The 20769-nt window shown below is 32.4% G+C and overlaps 4 protein-coding genes across 4 annotated transcripts; 2 read left to right on the top strand and 2 right to left on the bottom strand.

Moving 5' to 3' along the window:
• The first annotated feature begins 233 nt into the window (after positions 1-233).
• On the top strand, positions 234-7127 carry LOC105627486 (maestro heat-like repeat-containing protein family member 1). Its single transcript, XM_012208766.1, has 22 exons — positions 234-276; positions 395-540; positions 618-826; positions 936-1102; positions 1175-1466; positions 1588-1794; positions 1871-1961; positions 2025-2177; positions 2251-2394; positions 2473-2771; positions 2860-3385; positions 3864-4021; positions 4097-4181; positions 4255-4442; positions 4530-4788; positions 4868-5045; positions 5152-5345; positions 5426-5809; positions 5884-6201; positions 6260-6610; positions 6684-6853; positions 6938-7127. The coding sequence occupies exons 1-22, from the start codon at positions 234-236 to the stop codon at positions 7125-7127; spliced, it is 4752 nt and encodes a 1583-aa protein (XP_012064156.1).
• Positions 7128-7418: 291 nt separating this feature from the next.
• Positions 7419-10065, bottom strand: LOC105627484. Its single transcript, XM_012208765.1, has 8 exons — positions 9913-10065; positions 9625-9838; positions 9266-9382; positions 9034-9203; positions 8170-8366; positions 7846-8035; positions 7638-7774; positions 7419-7554 (listed from the first exon to the last, which is right to left on the bottom strand). The coding sequence occupies exons 1-8, from the start codon at positions 10063-10065 to the stop codon at positions 7419-7421; spliced, it is 1314 nt and encodes a 437-aa protein (XP_012064155.1).
• Positions 10066-11466: 1401 nt separating this feature from the next.
• On the top strand, positions 11467-12067 carry LOC105627483 (autophagy protein 12-like). The gene is made up of 3 exons (XM_012208764.1): positions 11467-11635; positions 11729-11865; positions 11945-12067. Exons 1-3 carry the CDS (start codon positions 11467-11469, stop codon positions 12065-12067), a joined length of 429 nt encoding a protein of 142 aa, XP_012064154.1.
• A 321-nt stretch (positions 12068-12388) lies between these two features.
• LOC105627482 (cilia- and flagella-associated protein 52) lies at positions 12389-17140 on the bottom strand. The gene is made up of 11 exons (XM_012208763.1): positions 17095-17140; positions 16478-16677; positions 16225-16402; positions 15795-16044; positions 15379-15658; positions 14977-15152; positions 14761-14909; positions 13669-13814; positions 13384-13535; positions 12750-13312; positions 12389-12639 (listed from the first exon to the last, which is right to left on the bottom strand). Exons 1-11 carry the CDS (start codon positions 17138-17140, stop codon positions 12389-12391), a joined length of 2391 nt encoding a protein of 796 aa, XP_012064153.1.
• Positions 17141-20769: the final 3629 nt, after the last annotated feature.

The raw sequence follows: 20769 nt of genomic DNA, 5'->3' as shown, positions 1-20769 counted from the left end.
CGCGAATGAGGTGCAATTGAGTTAACCAGAGAGGTTAATTTGCAATTTTGCAAGTTGTTCAGGGGAACCACCGCAGTAAAAAATGGATTGTACTAATTGCGTATAATGATAGAATAAATACTTTTATCATTGCGTGAGAGGTGTGACAAGTGATTCAAATCTAATGTCAATGAAAATATAAGATTTTAGAAATATAATATTTCTCGTCAGAACTTATCACTTGATTTGTAAACATGAAGGAGGAACTAGAAGAGAATTATAATTCCGAGTTACCAGGTAGAAATATAAGCAATTAGAAACAAATAAGTTTAAAATTATTTTGTTAGTTGAATAGTATTTGATAAATGGTTGCTATAAATAACCAAAATATAACCATTTATATAAACATTTTCAGCTGTGATCGGAGCCTTGTTAGATACCTTAAATGACAAGAATCAGGACGTAAAACAGTCTGTGATCGAATCGATTGAAAGAATAAGTAAAAAGAATCCAGAAGTTGTTATCCATGCTGCTATATATTTTTGGGAAATGCATAAAAAGGTTGATTTTTAGCATAATTTATATTATAGATTGCTCTTATGTATGGTATCATGTTATATAATTGTTGCCATTCAAAGATATCCACAGAACACATGAGATCCTTGTTAAACATAATATCCAGCATATGCAGACATTCAACTACAAGTTTAAATGTAGATCTAGTAACATCTCTCGCTGAGGTGGCAGTGAATGAGTTAATAGGAGAGACTGAGAATGAGGCAGCCGAGTTATTGATTGAGCTTTGCAAAATACACTGTATGCAAGCTACAGGTGGACTTTTAACTAAGTATGCAATTATAAATTAATTTATTTATAAATATACTATAAAAATTGAATAAAATATTGATCTGCTTAAATTTATTGATAATAGATAATTATATGACACATATTTGTAGATTGGAACCTGGGGTGATTCCTAATCCTGCGATAGTTTTTACAATAGGAAAGCTCGCAGCAGCCAATCCATATGGAATGTTGTCCTTCGTTAAAATAACATTGACTATCATGTTACCAATGTTAAATCAAATACGTGAAGAAATTCTCAAACAGGCAATTTGCTTCAGTAAATATTCATATATTTTATCATACTCCTTTTAAGCTTAATGAAACTCCGACTAATTTATTTTATTTCTAGTGATTTCTAAGTTTTGCGATGCTGTAAACGATTATATAATGAATGGAGAAGACTCGTCTCTGGGAATTAATAAGCAGACATTTGTAGAAGAAATTTGCTCTGTTTTTGATTTTTTAATAAACAACTGGTTGAAAACATCTCGCGATTCTAAATCAACAGAAGCTATTTTAACAACACTCGTGCCTATGGTATCTTTGTTGCCTGTGCAGCAAGATAGTGAGAGAATTGTAAAATTAATACCTGTATGTTTAAATCTTTGTAGAAAGCAAAATGTACGTTTAGCTGCTGTAAGGTGAGTTTCATAATTTACAATAAGTTTATTTATTCACTGTATATCACATTATTTTTTTAAATACTTTACTAAATTTAATGAATTTATATAACTTTTTTAATTGATATAACATTTATAACAGAGTTATAGCTATGATTTTAAGTTCTATTGAGACTGAAAATGACAAAGAGGCAATTCGTGCATTTATGGAGATTATTCATCAAACTTTATCCGAATTTGTCAGTATTTGTCCTTTTGAAGCAGCTCGAGATGCGGTTCTTACACATTATGAAATACTGCAGTGTTCCAGATCATTAGTTGTTTTGTATCCTGAAGAAGGTCTCGATAGGTAATTGATGTTTTCATATTTCATTAAATTATGAAATTGTAAGAGTTTTAATTGCTCATTTTTTATTTTCTTGCAGAATCTTGCAACAGTTGAAATCACCAATTGCTCATCAACGTGCCCGTGCTTTGGTAGTCCTCAGACATCTTATAAATACTCTTCCACCAGAGGTACAAAAATATGTAATTTTATTAATAAGTATGTCATAGTAAATATGCATATTATTTTATTAGGACGATGGATCCATGCAAAGAATTGCACTTAGCCTGCAGGAGTCTCTTGGAGAGAATGGTGCGCTCCAGATGGTCGGTGCTATAGTGGCACTCGCGGCACGGCCGACATTTCCCTTATTGCCGTCACAGAGGGCTAAATTTGTTCGTTATATGGTACGTAAATGATATCTAAGTTAAGAAAAAGTTAGAGAAAAATAATTGAGAAATTAACTTTGTCTTAAAATAGGTGTCACACTGCGAAATAAAGAGTGACGATATGGAAGCATGTTCTGAAGCTTTATACCTGCTCGCAACGACAGTTGATGGTGTCGAATCTTGGCTATGGCCGTGTTTGATAAGTGCATTGCTGGATTCGGCTTGTGTAGCATCCGTAAATAACAATTCTCTTTATCTAAGATATTTATGATGTATTAAATTTAATTCAATTATTATTCTTTTTTGTTGGTAGGTCACATCTGTGCTACGTTCACTGTCTCCCTTAGCGACAAAAATAATACGTGATAAAAACTCTTCAACAAATGAGAGGGATTTTCCTGGTACAAAAGTCTTAGGCAGATGCCTGGAATTGTTAAGCAATCCGATTAATCGACCTGCAGTAATAGCCTTTTTAAAGTCGGCAGCACCTCTGATAGGTCATCAAGTGAAATCTTATTGGGATGAAAAATTGCACGAACTTTCGCAGGAATTTTTACATGGTAGAAGAAACTCTCGAAAAAGCTCTAAAGAAATGAAAGATACCATGCAATGGTACATAATACACTTTTTATATTCAATTTTATTTATATGTATATCTATATATTGTTAATAACTATTTTTAATCTTTTTTAATTTTTAGGGATTTAATCTGGGAAAAAAAAATTGTAGAATGGTTAGAAGAGAGCGTGAAATTGGAAGGAGAATCATGGGGCACGAAGCTCGCTGACGAACTCGCTTTGAAAATAAATACACCGGGTGTAGCGCCGCTTTTGGCATCTACCTGCAACAATAACGCTCATATCACCCTCCTCGTCGAACTCGCGCGTTCTCACGGCACTACCAAAGAATTTGCGCGAGCGGTTGGCATTTGCGCCAAACGGCATTTGAGTATCATGCTGAAATTAATGGAGGAGTTTTGTACCGTCGAGGATGCCAGAAAGGCCCCTGTGAGATTATTAGGTTTTGTGAAGGATACGAAAGCTGCCGCTACCGCTGAAGCTGCAAAAGCAGGTTTATTGCAGTCTTATGCCGAAATTGCTCAGAAAGGGGATCCGCAGGAACTTTTCCCTGTTTTCGAAAAACATGTGTTACCGTGGACTATTAAACAGTTGCAAGAATGCAAGGAGTTGTCTACAAAGGAAGCAGGATTGTCAGTCTTGGAACAAGTAATTTAATTCAATCTTTTAATCTTCTTTAGAATGTTATCATCCTAACATTGGCACTTTAAGAAGGATTGTTTTATGGTTATGTAACTAGATTATCTAGAGGCTTTTTTTCAAATTTGTCTACAGCGTTATTTTAAAAAATAATAACTGTATAGAATAATTTCTCATTGTCTTCTCTGATGAGCTTTAGATAAAATTTAGGCATATATAGGGTATGATTATCAATTCACTAGTTTTGCAATTAATAAATTCCATATATGATCTCAATCTTAATAAAAGAATAAATAAATCTGAATGTAAACTATTAGAATGAGACGTTATATTTTGGATATTATTATTTAGATGACTTAAGATATTGTTTATCCTAAGTCATACATTCTTTCCGGATTTATCCTGCAAATTTCTTCCTGCAAATTTTTCACACATATATTAAATATATATATTTAAAATAAAATGTTCTCTACCTTTTTATTTGTAGGTGGCCAACGCTGTTCATCCCGTCAGATTGCCCGAATCTAAGGGCCTGCGTATGAAAGCTACTGCTCTAGCCACTCTATTGGGAATTTTACAGTCATCGACGGGATATAGGCCATTGCAACTCTATCCGGCGATATTGAAAGCAGCAAACTCTTTAATGTATGTTTTATTTAACAATTTATTTATTTGATGTTACGAATTGACGTTAACATATTTTTTTTTACAATTTCATAGATGTATACCGCCAGTACTAAATAATGAGGAAAGACAAATTTTCCTTGGTGCAGTATTGGATAAAACAATTAGTGCTAGTTCAGAGGTACCAAAATTAAGATTACATTATCATATATTCATTAATTATTGTCATAGTAATATTAATATCTTTGTCTTAGATTGCTTTGCAATTACATCCAGAAATAATGCAGCAAGTTGTAGACGAATTGGGGACTGTGTCCAGCGAAATTGTATCCGATTCAGCAGACGCGTTGTCTGAATTAGTTGATATATTGTTACCCTGGATGCAATCCAAGTCGATTGTGGAAAGAAAAATTACTCTATTAGTGCTGCATACAGTGCTTCAGTAATTACAATTATAATCACGCAAATATATCTCACTTTATTATACAAATACGTTATATATTTATAACATGTACTGTCTCTTTTACAGATCTTATTATAATTCTTTGAAATATACATATCCAGGTGGTAAGTTGGATGCTGGAAAACTTGTAGGAAGAACTTTATGCTGGTGTGCGGATACCGAATTTGCTTTGAGACCACTGGCGATAGATTGCATGCTTCTCTCTTTGGATATTGCAGCCCGTCATCGGCATATATCACCTGATAATACTTTGAGTGACGACATACAACAAATAAAGAAAGAACTTATGATCGAAGACTCGTCGATATCTTATGGAGCCATAGAGGTAAGTTGATATGATTAAATGATGCAAATAATCACAGATCTTACTACGATAATGAAAAATGGAAAAACATTGTGTGCAGAGACTGGCTAATGCAGTATCGCAGAAAATTCCCAATGGTGAGATAGTTAACTTAGCGGAAGGTTTGATAGAAGGCTTGTTATTCTATGGAGAAGCAAGCTTGGTAGCAGGCATAGCTCTCTCGCAACATTTTCAAATTAAAGGTTCGGAGATATCCAGGACCGATGTTTGTTTAGTCGGTATGAAAAGTGTAAATTATTCTGTCACTAATCGTGATTATTTAAAAATCTTTATTCAATTTTTTATATTGCTGACAAAATGTTTTTTTCACTATTTATGTTGTAGAAAGTATTATTGCGCAAATGAGACAAATGGAAAACGCGAGCTGTAGATACAGTGCAACGGTGGCTATAGTATCATTAATGAAACATCATCCGGAAGAAGTGATCGAGTATCTTTTATCTCAGCCATTACCATTAGATCCGGGCACCGCATTGTGCTGGAAAGAAATTGGCAATAATGACTTCCTTGGACCTCGAGTAGATCCTATCTTTTCATATACGACTACGTAATCGTTTATACTTTTCGTTATAGATATAAATCATAATATTTTTTTCAGGCTTTGGATATGTTATTAATAAAACTTGAATCCAGCAATTTATTTTCTGATATTCCTCTTCCGTCCATGCATTCTGGACGAAATAATATCGCATCTCTCTCATCCTTGGCTGCTATCGTAGGCTTAAAGCATTTTCTTGAATCGCCGCATGTGGAAAGTTTAATTACCGACACGCAATTAGCAGGCTTGTTATCAGTCCTTCTTAAATATCTCTCGGGCTGGTTACATGTCGAAGCTCCTGCATCGGTGATAAATACGAAGTATGGATATGTACCGAATCGAGCAGCGCAGAAGATAAATCCTCATACGGAAGTATATTCTATATTAACCAACATATTAATAATCATCCAGCCGAATGCTGCATCCAATTTGCCGATGGAGACTGTACGTATAAAAGCATTTTACAAATTTATGATTGTTTTTACTTCAAGTTAATAATGTAAATCTTTTGTATTTAGACGTTTGCTTCCGAAACACAAGCCGAAGAAAGCCTGATATCAACTGTACGAACATTGATGAAATGTATATCAACTAAAAGCGAAGTTCTGTCAAACATGACGCAATATCTGGGTAAATTGATGACTAGCACGATAGCCATACAGCGAGCGGTCGCTGCCACTTTTTATTCGGAATTGATTGGCAAAATAAATTGTGGAACTATATGGCTTGATGCCATAATTAACACTCTGCACGATGCTAAAGCCGATTCATCATCTTTAGTGCGAAAACTCGCTACCATCGGACTTGCTAGAATAGCCTACTTGGATCCGAGACAGGTAAAGTATTATTTTTCAGTATGTATTTTTATATACTGACATAAGTGTTGTCTTTTAGGTCGATGAATATTTTGACAATTGCATGGAAGCCTTACTCGATGGATTGGAGGAGACTGCCGGTGGAGAAGGCGGTGCTGAAGTAGTACTTGAGTCGTTACGTGGCCTCTCAGTATTATTATCGGTTCAATACAAGAGACCTATTAGCCCGCGAGTGGTGCTGGCCTTGAAACCATTCATCGAGAAAGAAAACTGGGAAATGAAACTTGCTGCCATAGATGCTTTGGGAGCGATAGCTACCAATTGGCAGAGATCAGTTGCATTACCGGATGATGATTTGATTGATCATCTTCTAGGCTGTTTGCCGTCTTTGATAATAAGACTGGAAGACTCAAATATAACAATAGTTAAGGTATGTCTATTATTATAAAATGTGTTATTTAGAGTTAATTGTTCAATGTTTATTTATGCTGCTTATGCAACAGACTGCACAGGAAACCTTATGTAAAACTACAAGTATCGTGCAGAATGAGAAATTATTGCATGTAATACGTACTAATTTGGGACCACAAGCGAAGTTTAGTTTCGAGAGTTTTTCCAAAGACTTGATAAACTGTTTAAAAAAGGAATTTCCACAAAGAGCAGAAGAATTAAGGTATATAATACCATAATGTATTTTTTAATTAAATTAAATATTAAAAATAGGTACGTATCCTAAATTGTATTATCTTTTTGACAGAAACGCCGTTGTCCGTGGTTATTCTAGATCGGAAAATTATCATACCAGATCCACGTCTGCGCTGCTCTTAGGGTTATTCGATTCTCCAAGACCTGAAGATGTACAAAGACTGTTACAACTTTTACGCGATAGAGAAAGTATTGTTAGAATGCGCGCTTCGAAAGCCCTTTCATTTTGTTTTACATTTTAAGGTAACTTTTCGATGTTTTGTTTCAAGATGAATTGAGAAATGTTTGTAAGATTTTAAAACTTTTCGAGTTGAGTTTTATTCTTGTGATATTGTAAAATAAATTTTGAAAAGTCAATTTATTATAAGTCATATTATTATAGAAATGTTTTATTGTAATTATGATAGATTTATTAGATAGAACATATGTAAATAGACATTTATTAGGATCATGTGGAGAGACATATTTGTAAATGAATTGGTACATTGTTACTTTTAATTGATTAATTGATTTCTCTCTTCTCTATCGGCATTTCATGTGCAATACGGTCTATGTCCTGTATACGATGAAGGCAATTTGTCATAAATAATACTTAATTTATTTTCATTGATTAATTTTCTTATCATATGCTCTTCTTCTATCTCTTTGCTTGCACAAGTTTCTAATTCTCTATAAATAATTAATTACTTAGCCAAATAAGATTTTTTCTTTATAAAAAAGAGAATTATTGTAGGTATTTTTCCTTTACATACATAGCGCTCTTTTTTTTAATTTTTTTATCATAGCAAATATCATCTTCAAGAAAAGAACGACATTGCATGCTATCCCATTTCCTAGCAGCTCCTTGAAATCTCATTGGCAAACGAGATATTAATTTTCGATCAATTTCCTGTAAATTATTCTATTTATAATTGCTATGAAGCTTATTGCAAATTTATATAGTTGTATAAAACAATATACGGGTTTTTGTTGTTCTTCTGTATATCTCTTTACATATAAGCAAGGTTGTATTTTAAAATCGCCCCAAATTTCCTTCGTCGCTCGATCTATCGTTTTTTGGTATATAAAGTCGATCATTAATTTTCTTTGATTTTTATCTTGTATATCATCTAAATTTACACTTGGTACCATATAACTTCTTGGCCTTTCTCTAAATCAAGATTAATATTCCAAGAATTTATGTACAAATATGTGCGCAGGATACGTATGGAAATTATCGAATTGATCTTGTGTATCTTGTCTTATTAAGTTGACCTTATTAAGTTGACCTATTCAAATCATTACTTGATTATACTCTCCAGATATTTGTCTCCAAGAATACGTTTTTTTTCTATTGCTTTTACATCGATACTGATCATATTTTTCGGTTCCCACAATGCATTGAATGCAGGACGTTTTGCATAGCTCAGATGTTCCAAAGTATCATGAGCTGTAATCATGCGTTGTGGTTGTGATGATGTTGATTTCATCCTCGCAAATCTCTGCAGCAATCTACTAAAATATTGGATACCTAGGATGCAGAAATGCTAGATTTTTAAAATTCGTGATAAATTAATTACATCAAATAATATTAATATTTATAGCTGATTTTTAATGGAGTATTTTTGATCTTTTGCATGATCGATGAATGAAAGATTTAAAATAAAAATAAATAATTAAAACATTTAAAACATCGATTAAAGAGTGCAATCTACATAGCTACGAAAATGGCAATTGTTTTAGCGCATTCCAAATACTGAAAAAATATACTTTTATATAGTAATAAATACGTAATGATATATGTGATATGTAATTACAAATCTGTAGTTGTATGAAAAATGTTTTAAATTTTTAATATATATTCTATATAATAATTACTTTACATTATTCAAATTTGCTTTTCACGTATGCATTACATATTTGTACAATAATCATATATCTAAGATTGCATTTATAATCCTCTTCTTCCAACATAAAATACTTTATATATGTACATTATATTTATACTATATATATATATATATATATATATTTAGCAATGTATTTTTATAAAAATTGTATATAACAATATAATGGTATATCCTTGAATATCATTAAGAATTTATAATATGTATAATATGTATAATAAATACAAGATAATCATTTGCTATGTAATTTTTCTATACAAACACTCAATTGTTGAAGACGATGAAGCAAATGACGCATATTCGCATTTGATTGTCGGAGACCTGACTGCTCGCCACCCACTTCCTGTCGTTGACCTAGCTCGAAGTGTAGTCTAGTCAAACGTTCCTGTTGCTCTCGTATTTCCGTCATCTGTTCCATACTACAATCTTTTCCTATAAACAATTGTCGATCTCATTAAGTATTCTATTGTTTATATATCATGAACTGTACCAACCAAATGCTCGTAAATTGCCACTGTGAAAATCTTCCAGTAATTGTAGCAAAGCTTGCTCCATATGACGAACATCAGGAACCTCTGACAGAAAGCAATGGTGTTTGCATGGCACCATAGCTTTTTATAATAATACCAAAACAAAATCAAAAGATATAAAACTTAAACATAAGACTTATACACAACATAATCATAAATTATAAAAAATATTAAAAAATTATAATATATTTGTATACATTTGTATAAAATATACAAATGTATACAAATATATTTATAAAAAACAAGTGCAATAGAATTGGAAAATGAAAGAAACTGAGAAGAAAAATCATTGTACTTAAAATAATTTCCGGAGCCTTAATTACCTTTGTGCTGTCTTACAATTCTCGGTGGATCAGGCCGATTAGGCCTCTGCTTTTCCTTCTCATTAAGATATGTTAGTCGAGATTGATTGCCAGTATAACTTGAAGCATTAGCAGCACGACTGGAAACCATGGAGCCTTGACTCGTTCCTTGACCGGAGCTTCCTTTGCTAATAATTGGCGATGTTTGTGCGTTGTTTTCCCATAATATTTGTTGCTGCAAAAATATCAGATAAATAATTATATTATTATACAGTTGTCAAAATAATAAGATCAAGATAATTAACATACCGATATACTAGAATTATGAACTTCAGTTTTGTTCGGACGAGATCTCGCTGGCGTTGATGGAGGAGTAGCTTCTCCTCCATGGCTGAGTGGCTCTTCGCATTCTTCTTCTTGAACCAACTGCTGTAATTCTCCACACCCAGCTGCTTCTACCATGACGATGAGAAATGTAGGATATTCGTAATTGGAAGAATTATTATCTGTTCAAATAATCATTTTATTTTTTAGCGTTACAATATATATTTTTGTCTTATATTTCAGATAGTAAAAAGTAAAATAATTTGCCTATTACAGAATACTCCCGATGTTTCTAATTACACTTTAGATGTTCTATCTGTCTATCGATAAAAGAATTGAAGGCTATATTTAAATATATTAATTACCATATTGTATTTACCTTTCGCTTCTTGTACACGTTAATCTCATTTGAAACTGTAGATAAAAAAACTTTTATTTCTCTTTTCATAAGAAGATATCAAAAGTTTTTTTAAATTATAGAATTGTCACTTCTGAATCATGATGAATAAATATCAATAAATATCTAAACAAGATATGTATCCAAGATAAAAGTGTCCTAATCCCTATTGTATTGTGTTGCGTGTCTAAAGTTAGGTTAGGTAAATATGAGACCTGTTCCTTTAAAATAGTGTACACTTTAGAACTTTTTAGAACTTTAAGTGAAATAGATATAGATGAAATAAATATTTGATATTTGACGAAAGCAAGAAAGAAAATTCTAGTGCAGCTTGGCTGAGTGCAGGAATAAAAGTCATACCTTCAGTGGCTTCAGTGTGTCTATTTGGATGCTCGGAGTAATCAGCTGATCGCGTTATTGTGAACTGCAAGTATAAAATACTATAAAACATAATTTTTGTTCCTTGCCGATTCTGTATCGTCTATTTTATTTCGCCTGAAATAACGTGTGAATATAAGTTTCTTGATATATGTATACTGAATACAAGATTTATCTAACAAACATTATGTTATTGTTATTAATTGTGTATATTTTATTGAATTACTCATTATTAATTTACTCATACATTAACTTTATCGAATAAAAAAGTAAAAAAAAAGAACAATTGATTCTTTACTATGGCACTTGCTATTCTGATTTGAACAAAAATATACAAGAACAACGTATAATTAAAAATGCCATTCTGGTTTGCAATAGTTCTTTAATTGCTAAAAGCAAAAGTTACATTTTATTAAATAATATAATCCTTTATTGTATAACTTGTTCATTTCTTGAAGAATTCTCTATGATAATCAAATAATTATATTATAACCTATACATTTATTGTGAAACGAATGAATTTAAATTTAAAAATATCAATACAACTATTTAATAAATGATTTGCTGAAAAGATATGTGAAGAAATATCAATTAGTTTTTATTAAAGTATTTTATTAATTAAGTATACATGTTTGTTGGTAATAATAAATTATTGATTTTTACTTTTTACTTTTTTTAAATATATATTTAACTAATAAATATATATATAACTATTGAATTTTTTGCTTTTTATTGTAATAGATACAATAAGATTACATTGTGCCATGGCAGCCAAGGAAGAGGAGAGAGTAAACAGTACAACTACTGATGCAAAGATTGAAGAGACACCAGATAACTCAACAACGGAAGATCCACCAACTAGTTTAGAGACCATCCCTGAGGGAAACGCGACACGAAATGAACTTCAGACAGCACCAAAGGACAAATCAAAAAGTATAATTTCATCGTTATTTACATACAATTTTACAAGCGTATAACAAGATATATTAAAAAAAATAAATTTTATATTAATTTTAAATTTCATAGTTGATATACTGCTGAAAGCTACTGCCAATGCTCCAATTATGAAACAGAAGAAATGGTCAGTTTGTCAAGACAATCCTATCGGACGGATCTCTGAATTTATAAAGAAGTATCTCAAGCTGGATCCCAACGAGAGATTGGTGCACTAAAATATTCCTTTTCAATTTCTTCTGCCAATACAAGCGATGATGACTAATATGATGAATTTTTATTTTTCAGTTTCTCTATGTTAATCAGACATTTGCACCTGCTCCAGATCAGACAGTCAAGAATTTGTACGACTGCTACGGTGCTGATGGAAAGTTGGTTATACATTACTGTAAGAGTCAAGCGTGGGGTTGAGATTTATTAAAATTAAAATTAGCTTGCCAATATTAATTTTCCCCGATAAAGAATAATATATAAGAATAATATATATATTGACACGAACCACATTGTGATAATTCTAGTTTTTTATTTATTATATAATTTTTACTTATGTATAATATAATTATAATTATGATACCTGATTTTTACCATTGTTTTGTAGAAGAATTCTTGCTGAAATTACGCATTTATATTAGAAAGGTACAAAAATGCTGCTACAGTTTTATTACGCGTTAATATAGTAATATCGAAATCTCGAGTACATAAATAAATCGATTTGTCATTGAAATAATTGCATTATGTCTTTGACGTAATGGATCTTTTGCTGCATGAATCTGAAGATTCTTTCAATTTTTCCGTTCTTGTTTTGCTGGATGATCTGTCACTCTTTGTGTCCTTATATCGGCATTGATTCGATGTGCCTGCATTTGATTTGAAACTTGTCGAGCTCCGCGATGTACATTTACAAATAGATGTTTTTTCTTCGCGAGTTTCTTTTTTGGAATCTTTACTCCGATCAGAAGCAACTAATGGCGGTTTCTGATTATCTATCATTAATAAATCAGCAAATATGAATCGCAATAACATGTAAAATTTACATTGCTCTAATAAATCTCTGTTTTACTTTGTTATATATTTAAGAATATAATATACTTACTTGTACATGATGAACTAGATTTTTTAGAGGATCGTGCAGTCTGATCCACCACAACACTTCCATCATTCTCTGCTTTTCGCGAAGATAATTTATCTATATCCTTGTTGGGCGCGCTACATATCGAGACTCTTTCTGACTTATCCTCCTGAATTGGCGTGCTCTTTGAGTCCTTTAAGACCTCGGATGGACGTTTCCATATTATAATTGTTCCATCAGCGCTTGCTGATACTATATGCTTGCCGTCCGTACTGAACTTACACGCGGTGATTATCGCGGCATGGGAAGTACTAATGTGAGTGAGATCCGCGCTATTATACTCCCAGATCTTGATAGTACAGTCATTGGATCCGGTAACAAAATATTGACCGTCCGAACTGATGTCTATGCAATTCATCGTTCCGGCGCTCGAACCTTCAATCTCTCGCACTAGCGAACCATCCAGAGTCTCCCAATAGGTGATCTTCCGATCCGTGCCGCATGCCAAGATTTGAATGCCGTCGGGCGTAAATTGTGCCATCATAAACATCGTGTTTCCTATGAGAATATGTTTCCTAGTGCAGCGTCTATTATGAAAGAATCTATTAAAACTCACTCTTACATTAACTTAAATAATATTTTTACAAGCGAAACTTACATTATGTCCCAAATAACGCATGTACCATCCGTACACGAACTTATCAGATCCTCGTTGTTGCTTGAGACATGCAAAGATGTTACCGGACCTCGATGTTCTTTCAGTGTATTAATCAATCGCTGCACGTCAGTTTTTATGTCCCATATACGCACCTGGAAATCAGATAAGTTTCATGTTAAACGGCAAAATTTATTGGTACCTAATGCATAATTAATACGAAAAAAATATTAATTTTTCCGTAGGAATAAAATAAGCCGATCAGATTTGATTGAGCGAAATAATCACTTGGCCGTCGCAGCCACCGCTAATCAGCGTAGTATCGTCGCTCGTGATGGCAATCGTCGTTACGGCTTTCGTATGAGCGTTATTAATAGAAAAAAATAAGTCTCCGTTATGTGACGAAAACGCTCTTATTATGCCGTCGTTCCAAGCTGAAACATGTAAACAATACAAATGTTTATTTTAGTTTAAACACGATGTCTGTTCTTTTTTCATGTTTTGGTTCTTGTATAGTTCATCTTTCTTCTTTTTCTTTTCATTGTAGAGAAAAAGATAAAAAAAATGAATCATGCAAGAAGTGTTTCAGTTCTGAAATATAGAAAAAAAGAGAAGATTCGATAGCATGCATTACTGTACAAAAATTATAACGAATTGCAACTGTTAAAAGCTTTTGAAACATAAATGGGGAGTTTCTCGATAAAAAATTTTTCATGCATGAATATGTAAATATGTATAAATATACATAAATATACATGCATAAATATTCATAAACATGTTATATATGAAATATGTCCATAAATGTTCATACATTTATTCTTCTTTCTTTAGTAAAATTACTTTTTAGTGTAATAGAAATAATAATAGTAATGTGAAAACATTAAAAATAATTAAAAAGGTAATTTTCACACTATTTATTTTAGAAAAAAATCAAGTTTGAAGAAATGTAAAAAAATTACTTATGTACAATTATATAATATTATACATAATTATGTATGAGCAATTTATTTTTTATATTTTCTCAAACTTTTTTGTTTCTAAAACAAACAATGCGAAAATTATCCCATTAATTATTTTTTATGTTTTCACATTGCTATTATTATTTATATTATACTAAAAAATAATTTTACAAAAGAAAGAAGGATGTATAAACATGTATGGCCATATTTCATATATAATTATACATATTTATGAATATTTATGCGTGTTTATGTATATTTATACATATTTATGCATGAAAAATTTTATATGTATTAAGTTAATAATATCAGATCATTGCACAGATAATAATAATAAGGAAGAGTTTATAATCTCTGATTTATATAATACTTGAATTGTTAAAATCCTCAATAATATAAATATGATACTAGCCATACATACCAGAAAGCAGCATTTGATCATCACGTGCGAACTGCAGACTGGAGCAAATAAAATTCGCTACGGTGACACGAACTCTTTCCTTCTGCTTTTCCAATAGCCACAACCTGACGTCGTTCTTGCTGCCTGTTGCGAATACCTCCGAATGATTGCTGCGACATGATTAAAGCGACGTTAATCGATTCGATCAACCAGCATGTAGTTGCAAAACTCTCTTACCGTGGAAATGCGATACTATATATGCAGCTGGTATGACACGTGACGAGTAGACGCATGTCTGCAAAATTTGACAGTTTTATTTGATAGATCTCGCACCAGGATGTCCCAATCAGCACGAATTCGTTTAAATGGAGAACCATGGATGTTACAGCGCTACACACGTTTTCTTTTTGATGCTGATTAATAAAAAAGGATGATAATTACGATTTCAATCATCATAAATTCTTTGCAAATTATTTGTATATATTGCCATTTGTATATATTGTATATATTCGTCATTAATTTTCGTTTTTGTAATTCATGTTTTGCAGTATCTTTATATATCTTTTCCTTCCTTCGCTTTTGTTGTTTTCTGCTTCTTTCTTATAATGTATCTGCCGTGAAGTGACTTGAACGACTTACAGTGAGTATCTGCGGTGTATTGGGAAACTTCGACGGCTGCTTGCTTTGCGTTCGGCTTTCTTTCATGCTTATTATTTGAATCAACTCGATGGTACCGTTACCGGTACCGACTACCAGTTTTCCATCCTTTAGAAGCAGCAAGTTTCTCACTCCGCCCGCGTATAAATCACCCTCGCCCATCTTCATCTTCCTCGGGTCACGCGTTATCTTTGAGTAGCAGCCGATCATCACCGGCAAGCACGCCGGTTCTCCGCTTTGCAGAGTGTCACGCAAATTCAACCTGAGAAAGAAAAGACGATTGAATAGGAATGAGGATGCACACAGCAAACGAAGTTGAATCGTAGTGATATGGCAATTAAAATATATTAATTGAAGAGCTGTGAATACTAATTTTTTCACAGGTGTCTCTATGTGACCTTGCTTTAATGATATCACCGGAAGAAGTGCCGCAGTAGATGACCTCATCCTTTTCGTCTACAACGATGCAGTTGATGAGACGCTTTATTTTGCCCAGTTCCACATCGAGATTGTGCATTCGATGTTTCTCCGCCTCGATCCACCAGATCTTCAGCGTCCTGTCGCCCGCGCTAACGAAACACTCGTCGTGAAGATGCATTTTCGTAACATTATATGCGTTACCGCTCGTATCATTGCTGGCGAATGAACCTGCGGAGGATTGATTCTCAATATTTGATGTACATTTGTGGGTTGAATTGTGCTCTAAATTGTTGATAAAAGAATTTTTTTTCGTGGAGGAACTTCTATATTTCTTCAGTCATATACATCAGTCTGAGATTCTTCTCGTATATTTGTGGGGATATTAATAAAAAGAATAAGGACAGATACCGCAAATTAGAGAATTCTTTTCGACGTCCCAGATAATTATGTTGCCGTCGTCTCTGCCACCGAGACTCACGAGGAAGTTGCTGTTACAAGTAAAACATAGGTCCACGATGCCAACCTTGTGCGTCTCGTAACTGCCTTTCATCGTACCTTCCTTGTAATTCCACACAATCACCATGGCCTGTGACATGAAGATGTAATCGGCGAAATCAAATATAATTGAATTGCATATGAGAATATTAAGATGTATACGTACCTTGAAACCAAGATGATTGTTCTGTCCGGAAGCGACGTATTCACCGCACGGAGAGACACACAATGTCGAGACATTATTTGTGTGACCATTCAAAAATCGTTGCTCGCTAGTTTCGATGTTCTTTATGACAACCTTGTACCCCATCGGATAGAGGAGATGCTTCTCATCCGGATGCAATTGCAGAGAGTTCTTTGTTATACCTTAAAAAAAGATTAAAGGATAGAAAGATAAAATATAAAAGAAGAATATAAAGTTATTAATCATGGAAGAAGTACAAAGTGGCATACAGTAATTAATTAATTTCATTTAGAAATATGTGGAAATAAAAGTATAAGCTGTATAAAATTTCGATTCATTGTTGTCTTATATATTTTTCAAAAATTTAAATCTTGTAAAATTCATGTTCCTTGATTTTATATCATAAATATATCATAAGTATAAATCAAAACTCAACTGCTGTCACTTAATTAGACTTTAATAATTTTATATATTTTTTATTAATTCATGTTGAACTAAATTTATTTAATTACTTAAATTTAAATAAATCTGTTTTGAATTTAATAAAAATTGAATCCTTATTATTTGAAATAAAACAATTTATTGTTTTCTATACGAACCGTCAAATGAGATTATTCCAATCGTTTCGAGATCTTGAGGCTCCATATCGTTTTGTTCATCAACTTTACGATAAATGTATTATTAAAAATACTAAGCCGTGAAAAGCGTGAAGTTGCGGAAGCGAACGTAAACAGCGTCACCGTGGTGATAAATTGATTGTTTATGACCCGTGAATTTCGTGTCAATCCTTTGAAGTTTTTTTATTCTGTAAAATTACTTTTATCTTTTCAAAAAAGTACAAAAAGATGTCAAGTATGTTTGATTACTTCTTTTAATACATATATAAAAAAAATTTTTAAATAGTATAATTGAATATAAATAAACTTTAGAAATATTGTAGGAGTATCTCTTGTGACATAAAAATAAGTTTAAAAACATTAAAAATAGATAATTAAAAAAAATATTCATAATTTGCAATTCTCAAGGTTTCATAACATCCATTAAATGCAGGTATATATATGTATGTTATATTTATAATATGCATGTTTTTGCAGAGCTATATTTTCGATCGTCAATATCATAGTTTTCATGTATATCGATCTAGCTCTCAACTTTCTATTTCAGCCGCAATATCGAAGGAGGCGCATGACTTTTTCAAATATATGTATATTCAAATATATATTCAAATATATATATATATGTATTAGTGACGGAAATATTGTTATTCCCTTATAATTCTCGAAATAATAAACAATTGTGAGAATTATAGGGCAAATGAGAGTGTAACACGGTTGTTGGAGCGTGATTAAATAATATTGTTATTCAGTGCAGTTTTGAATTGAATATATTTCTATACGAATTTTTTTTTCGACTCTTTTTAGAGTTATCATTAGCATTACTGTCTGCAGAAATATGAAAACTCAGGAAACGAGAACGGATTGAAATTTTTTTCTATCCGAATGCGTATTTTAAATAGCGAATACTTTTTTTTGGATTTAATTAAATTCAATTAGATTCAATTGGATGCAATTGGATTGAAAAACTGCATTTCCTATTCAAAATTTTGAATTGAACACTATTCACAATGTGTGTCACAATGTGTTGTGAATAGAAAAAGTTAATATTATTTTTAGATTAAAAAGTATAGAGATATGTTCCATGCAATTCCTATAAATGAATAAAAATGCATTCAGAATTGAAAAGCATTTATTTTAACATTCATGAATCAATATTTCTGAATTCATCCATTTCAATTCATTTCAATTTATTCTCGTTTGCTGGAAACATCCCTCATGCATCAATGGCAGCCACTAAAGAATTGGATGATGTTAAGTGAAGTGCATGAATTTCTTTCGTTATAATTTTACTACATGAACGATATTCTTATAATATTTGTTCTTGTAATCTCTCATTTCTTAATGAAAAATTGTATAAAATTACAACGAAATTTATGCATTTCATTTAGGATCATTCAATCCTTTAATAGCTGCCATTGATTCATGAAAGATGTTTTCATATTTCTGAAGAACTGTAAGTAACGCTGATGACTCTAAAAAGAGCCGAAAAAAAATTCGTGTGGAAATATATTCAATTCAAAACTACACTGAATATATAACAGTATTATTTAATCACGCTCCAACAATCGCATTACACTCTCATTTGCCCTAATTCTCACGATTGTTTATATGTATATTCATGATACATCATTTTACAATTAATATTGTTTTTAATTAATCTTGAATTAAATAATTTGATTTAAATTAAGTAACGAGATAATTGCGATAAAAATAAGCTTCATTTATCTCAATAAAATTCATACTTTTTCAATTATAAGATATTGTTTTAAATAATTTATTTATACAATATCATTACCTGCATCTTTTTTTGTAACCTCTATATAAAATTAAAAAATATAACTTAAGAATTATAGATCTTACAGAGAATCTTACAAAAATATAATTTTTTAATTAAATATTAATCACGCTTAGAGAACTTCGTGGATCGTCGATTCTATCTTGGTTGCAAACGATTGAAATATCATTTACATCGCATTGAAAAATGTATCAGATTTAGTGGCCTTGTGGCCTTACTCAAAATAGATAATTAACATCGATATCGCGATCAATATCAAACTTCGCTAGTACAGAAAAAAAATAGAGTTGCATGAATCAGAATTTATATGCGCGAACCCGACAATCACGATGTCAGCACGTTCGCCATGAGATAATACGTGAACAGAATTCGTCAGTTCGACGATTATTATTATACGGAAGATGAGTGGTCGAAGGCAAATAATCCCTGTGAAGGACTCCAGATCTGTAATCTTTCTAAAACTTTTAGAGTGAATATTCTGAAATCATTCACACTTAAAGATTAAAAATTGAATTACTCTTTTCCTGCAAGATTGATGGCTCAATTTTCTCTTTAGAATGAGATTCCACTCCAAAGAGTTTAAAGAGTAAAGAAAATGACTTTCTATCGTTTTTCAATTCGTACAAAAATTTGAATAAATTCATGAAAAATGATTGCCGATTCCGCTCAAAGTCAGAAAACTGGTTCATAATTCGCTCGCTCCGAAAGACACGCCGCAACATAGTAAATTTCCTCATAGAAAATACGAAATAATGAAATCGGCGTGTATTTCCCCTCCTTGTTAGGCAATGCGTTATCGTCGCGTGTCGACGTTAATAAAGTTCAACGGCTGTATGGAAAAAACAGTTCGGGAAAGTACTATAGTACACCTCAAAAACGTCGTACACGCGGTCGATTCACGGCCGAGATCGGGCTTATCGCCTCCTTGCCGTTCGTACTTTGCGTTTCTCTTACGTTCCCCACCCTGGATAATGTGCGACGAGTAGCACATGCAGATATAAAAGCGAACTTACGAGGGTGCCGGATTCAGTCGCTCGCGACACGTGTGTACGATTTGATGAAGACGAGATAAAAAGGAGAAGTGACAGCTTTGTATTTTGGAGCTCTTTGTGATCCTTGAAAGCGAAAGGGCGACTATTCGAGTAGGAAGGGCCAAAAAAAGCAAAGAAAGCTGCCTCTGTCGTTTCAACCCCCGGGATTTCAACGATTGGCGATTAGGAAAGAGGAGACTTCGTCAACGTGACGTATTCCTCGAGGATAATTAATCTCTCAAGGATGATCTCCGCGTTGAAAATGTGCTGTAAGTACGATCTCGCGTCGTAATCTCGCGTGCGAGTTTCTCGCCTTAGGCACTGAAAAAAGTCTGGTAACAGCTATCAAATATCGAGTGAAATAATTCCAATCAAATGTTTGATTAATATAGCTAAGAATAATTTTATTTTTCTAAATATTTAGTATAAATATCCAAGTAGCACAGCAGCGCTTGCAAAGCATTAAAAAAGCGATTATATATGCGCTTTTTTAGCGCTTTGTTAACGCTTTGTAAGCGCTGTGTGCTACTTGGATATTAGCAAACATAATATAATATAATATAATAGTGTAACCAATTGTTTTGATAATATTTATTAAATATTTATAGAAATAAAATTATTTTCAGTTATATTAATCGAACATTTGATTGGAATTATTTCATTCAACATTAGATAGCAATTACCAGAACTTTTTTTTCGGTGTGCGTTTCCCTCCGCGTATTAAACTCTTGATTAAATGTTACGTGTTCGATCGACCTCTTTTTTTATTCATCGGATCTTTTTTTATTCTGCGATTTGCAAATTAACGATTATTTCATCGATCACGGCGGA

Source organism: Atta cephalotes (assembly GCF_000143395.1).
Source record: "Atta cephalotes unplaced genomic scaffold scaffold00009, whole genome shotgun sequence".
NCBI classification, from domain to species: Eukaryota; Metazoa; Arthropoda; class Insecta; order Hymenoptera; family Formicidae; genus Atta; species Atta cephalotes.
The sequence above is the reverse complement of the archived record's forward strand: the minus strand, read 5'-3'. Positions and strand labels throughout refer to the sequence as shown.

Excerpts from the sequence above, each read along its gene's own strand:
- LOC105627484 (XM_012208765.1), bottom strand. The coding sequence starts at position 10,065 with ATGGTAGAAGCAGCTGGGTGTGGAGAATTACAGCAGTTGGTTCAAGAA. Across the intron at positions 9,204-9,265 it reads TGGCAATTTACGAGCATTTG|GAAAAGATTGTAGTATGGAA; the intron begins GTTGGTACAGTT and ends AATTGTTTATAG. Across the intron at positions 8,367-9,033 it reads ATCGTCTTCAACAATTGAGT|AGATTTGCGAGGATGAAATC; the intron begins GTTTGTATAGAA and ends AGATTGCTGCAG.
- LOC105627482 (XM_012208763.1), bottom strand. The coding sequence starts at position 17,140 with ATGGAGCCTCAAGATCTCGAAACGATTGGAATAATCTCATTTGACG. Across the intron at positions 16,678-17,094 it reads TGGAATAATCTCATTTGACG|GTATAACAAAGAACTCTCTG; the intron begins GTTCGTATAGAA and ends TCTTTTTTTAAG. Across the intron at positions 15,153-15,378 it reads ATACACCGCAGATACTCACT|CATCAAAAAGAAAACGTGTG; the intron begins GTAAGTCGTTCA and ends TTTATTAATCAG.
- LOC105627486 (XM_012208766.1), top strand. The coding sequence starts at position 234 with ATGAAGGAGGAACTAGAAGAGAATTATAATTCCGAGTTACCAG. Across the intron at positions 1,467-1,587 it reads GTACGTTTAGCTGCTGTAAG|AGTTATAGCTATGATTTTAA; the intron begins GTGAGTTTCATA and ends CATTTATAACAG. Across the intron at positions 4,443-4,529 it reads GTGCTGCATACAGTGCTTCA|ATCTTATTATAATTCTTTGA; the intron begins GTAATTACAATT and ends TCTCTTTTACAG.
- LOC105627483 (XM_012208764.1), top strand. The coding sequence starts at position 11,467 with ATGGCAGCCAAGGAAGAGGAGAGAGTAAACAGTACAACTACTGATGCA. Across the intron at positions 11,636-11,728 it reads ACCAAAGGACAAATCAAAAA|TTGATATACTGCTGAAAGCT; the intron begins GTATAATTTCAT and ends TAAATTTCATAG. Across the intron at positions 11,866-11,944 it reads TGGATCCCAACGAGAGATTG|TTTCTCTATGTTAATCAGAC; the intron begins GTGCACTAAAAT and ends TTTATTTTTCAG.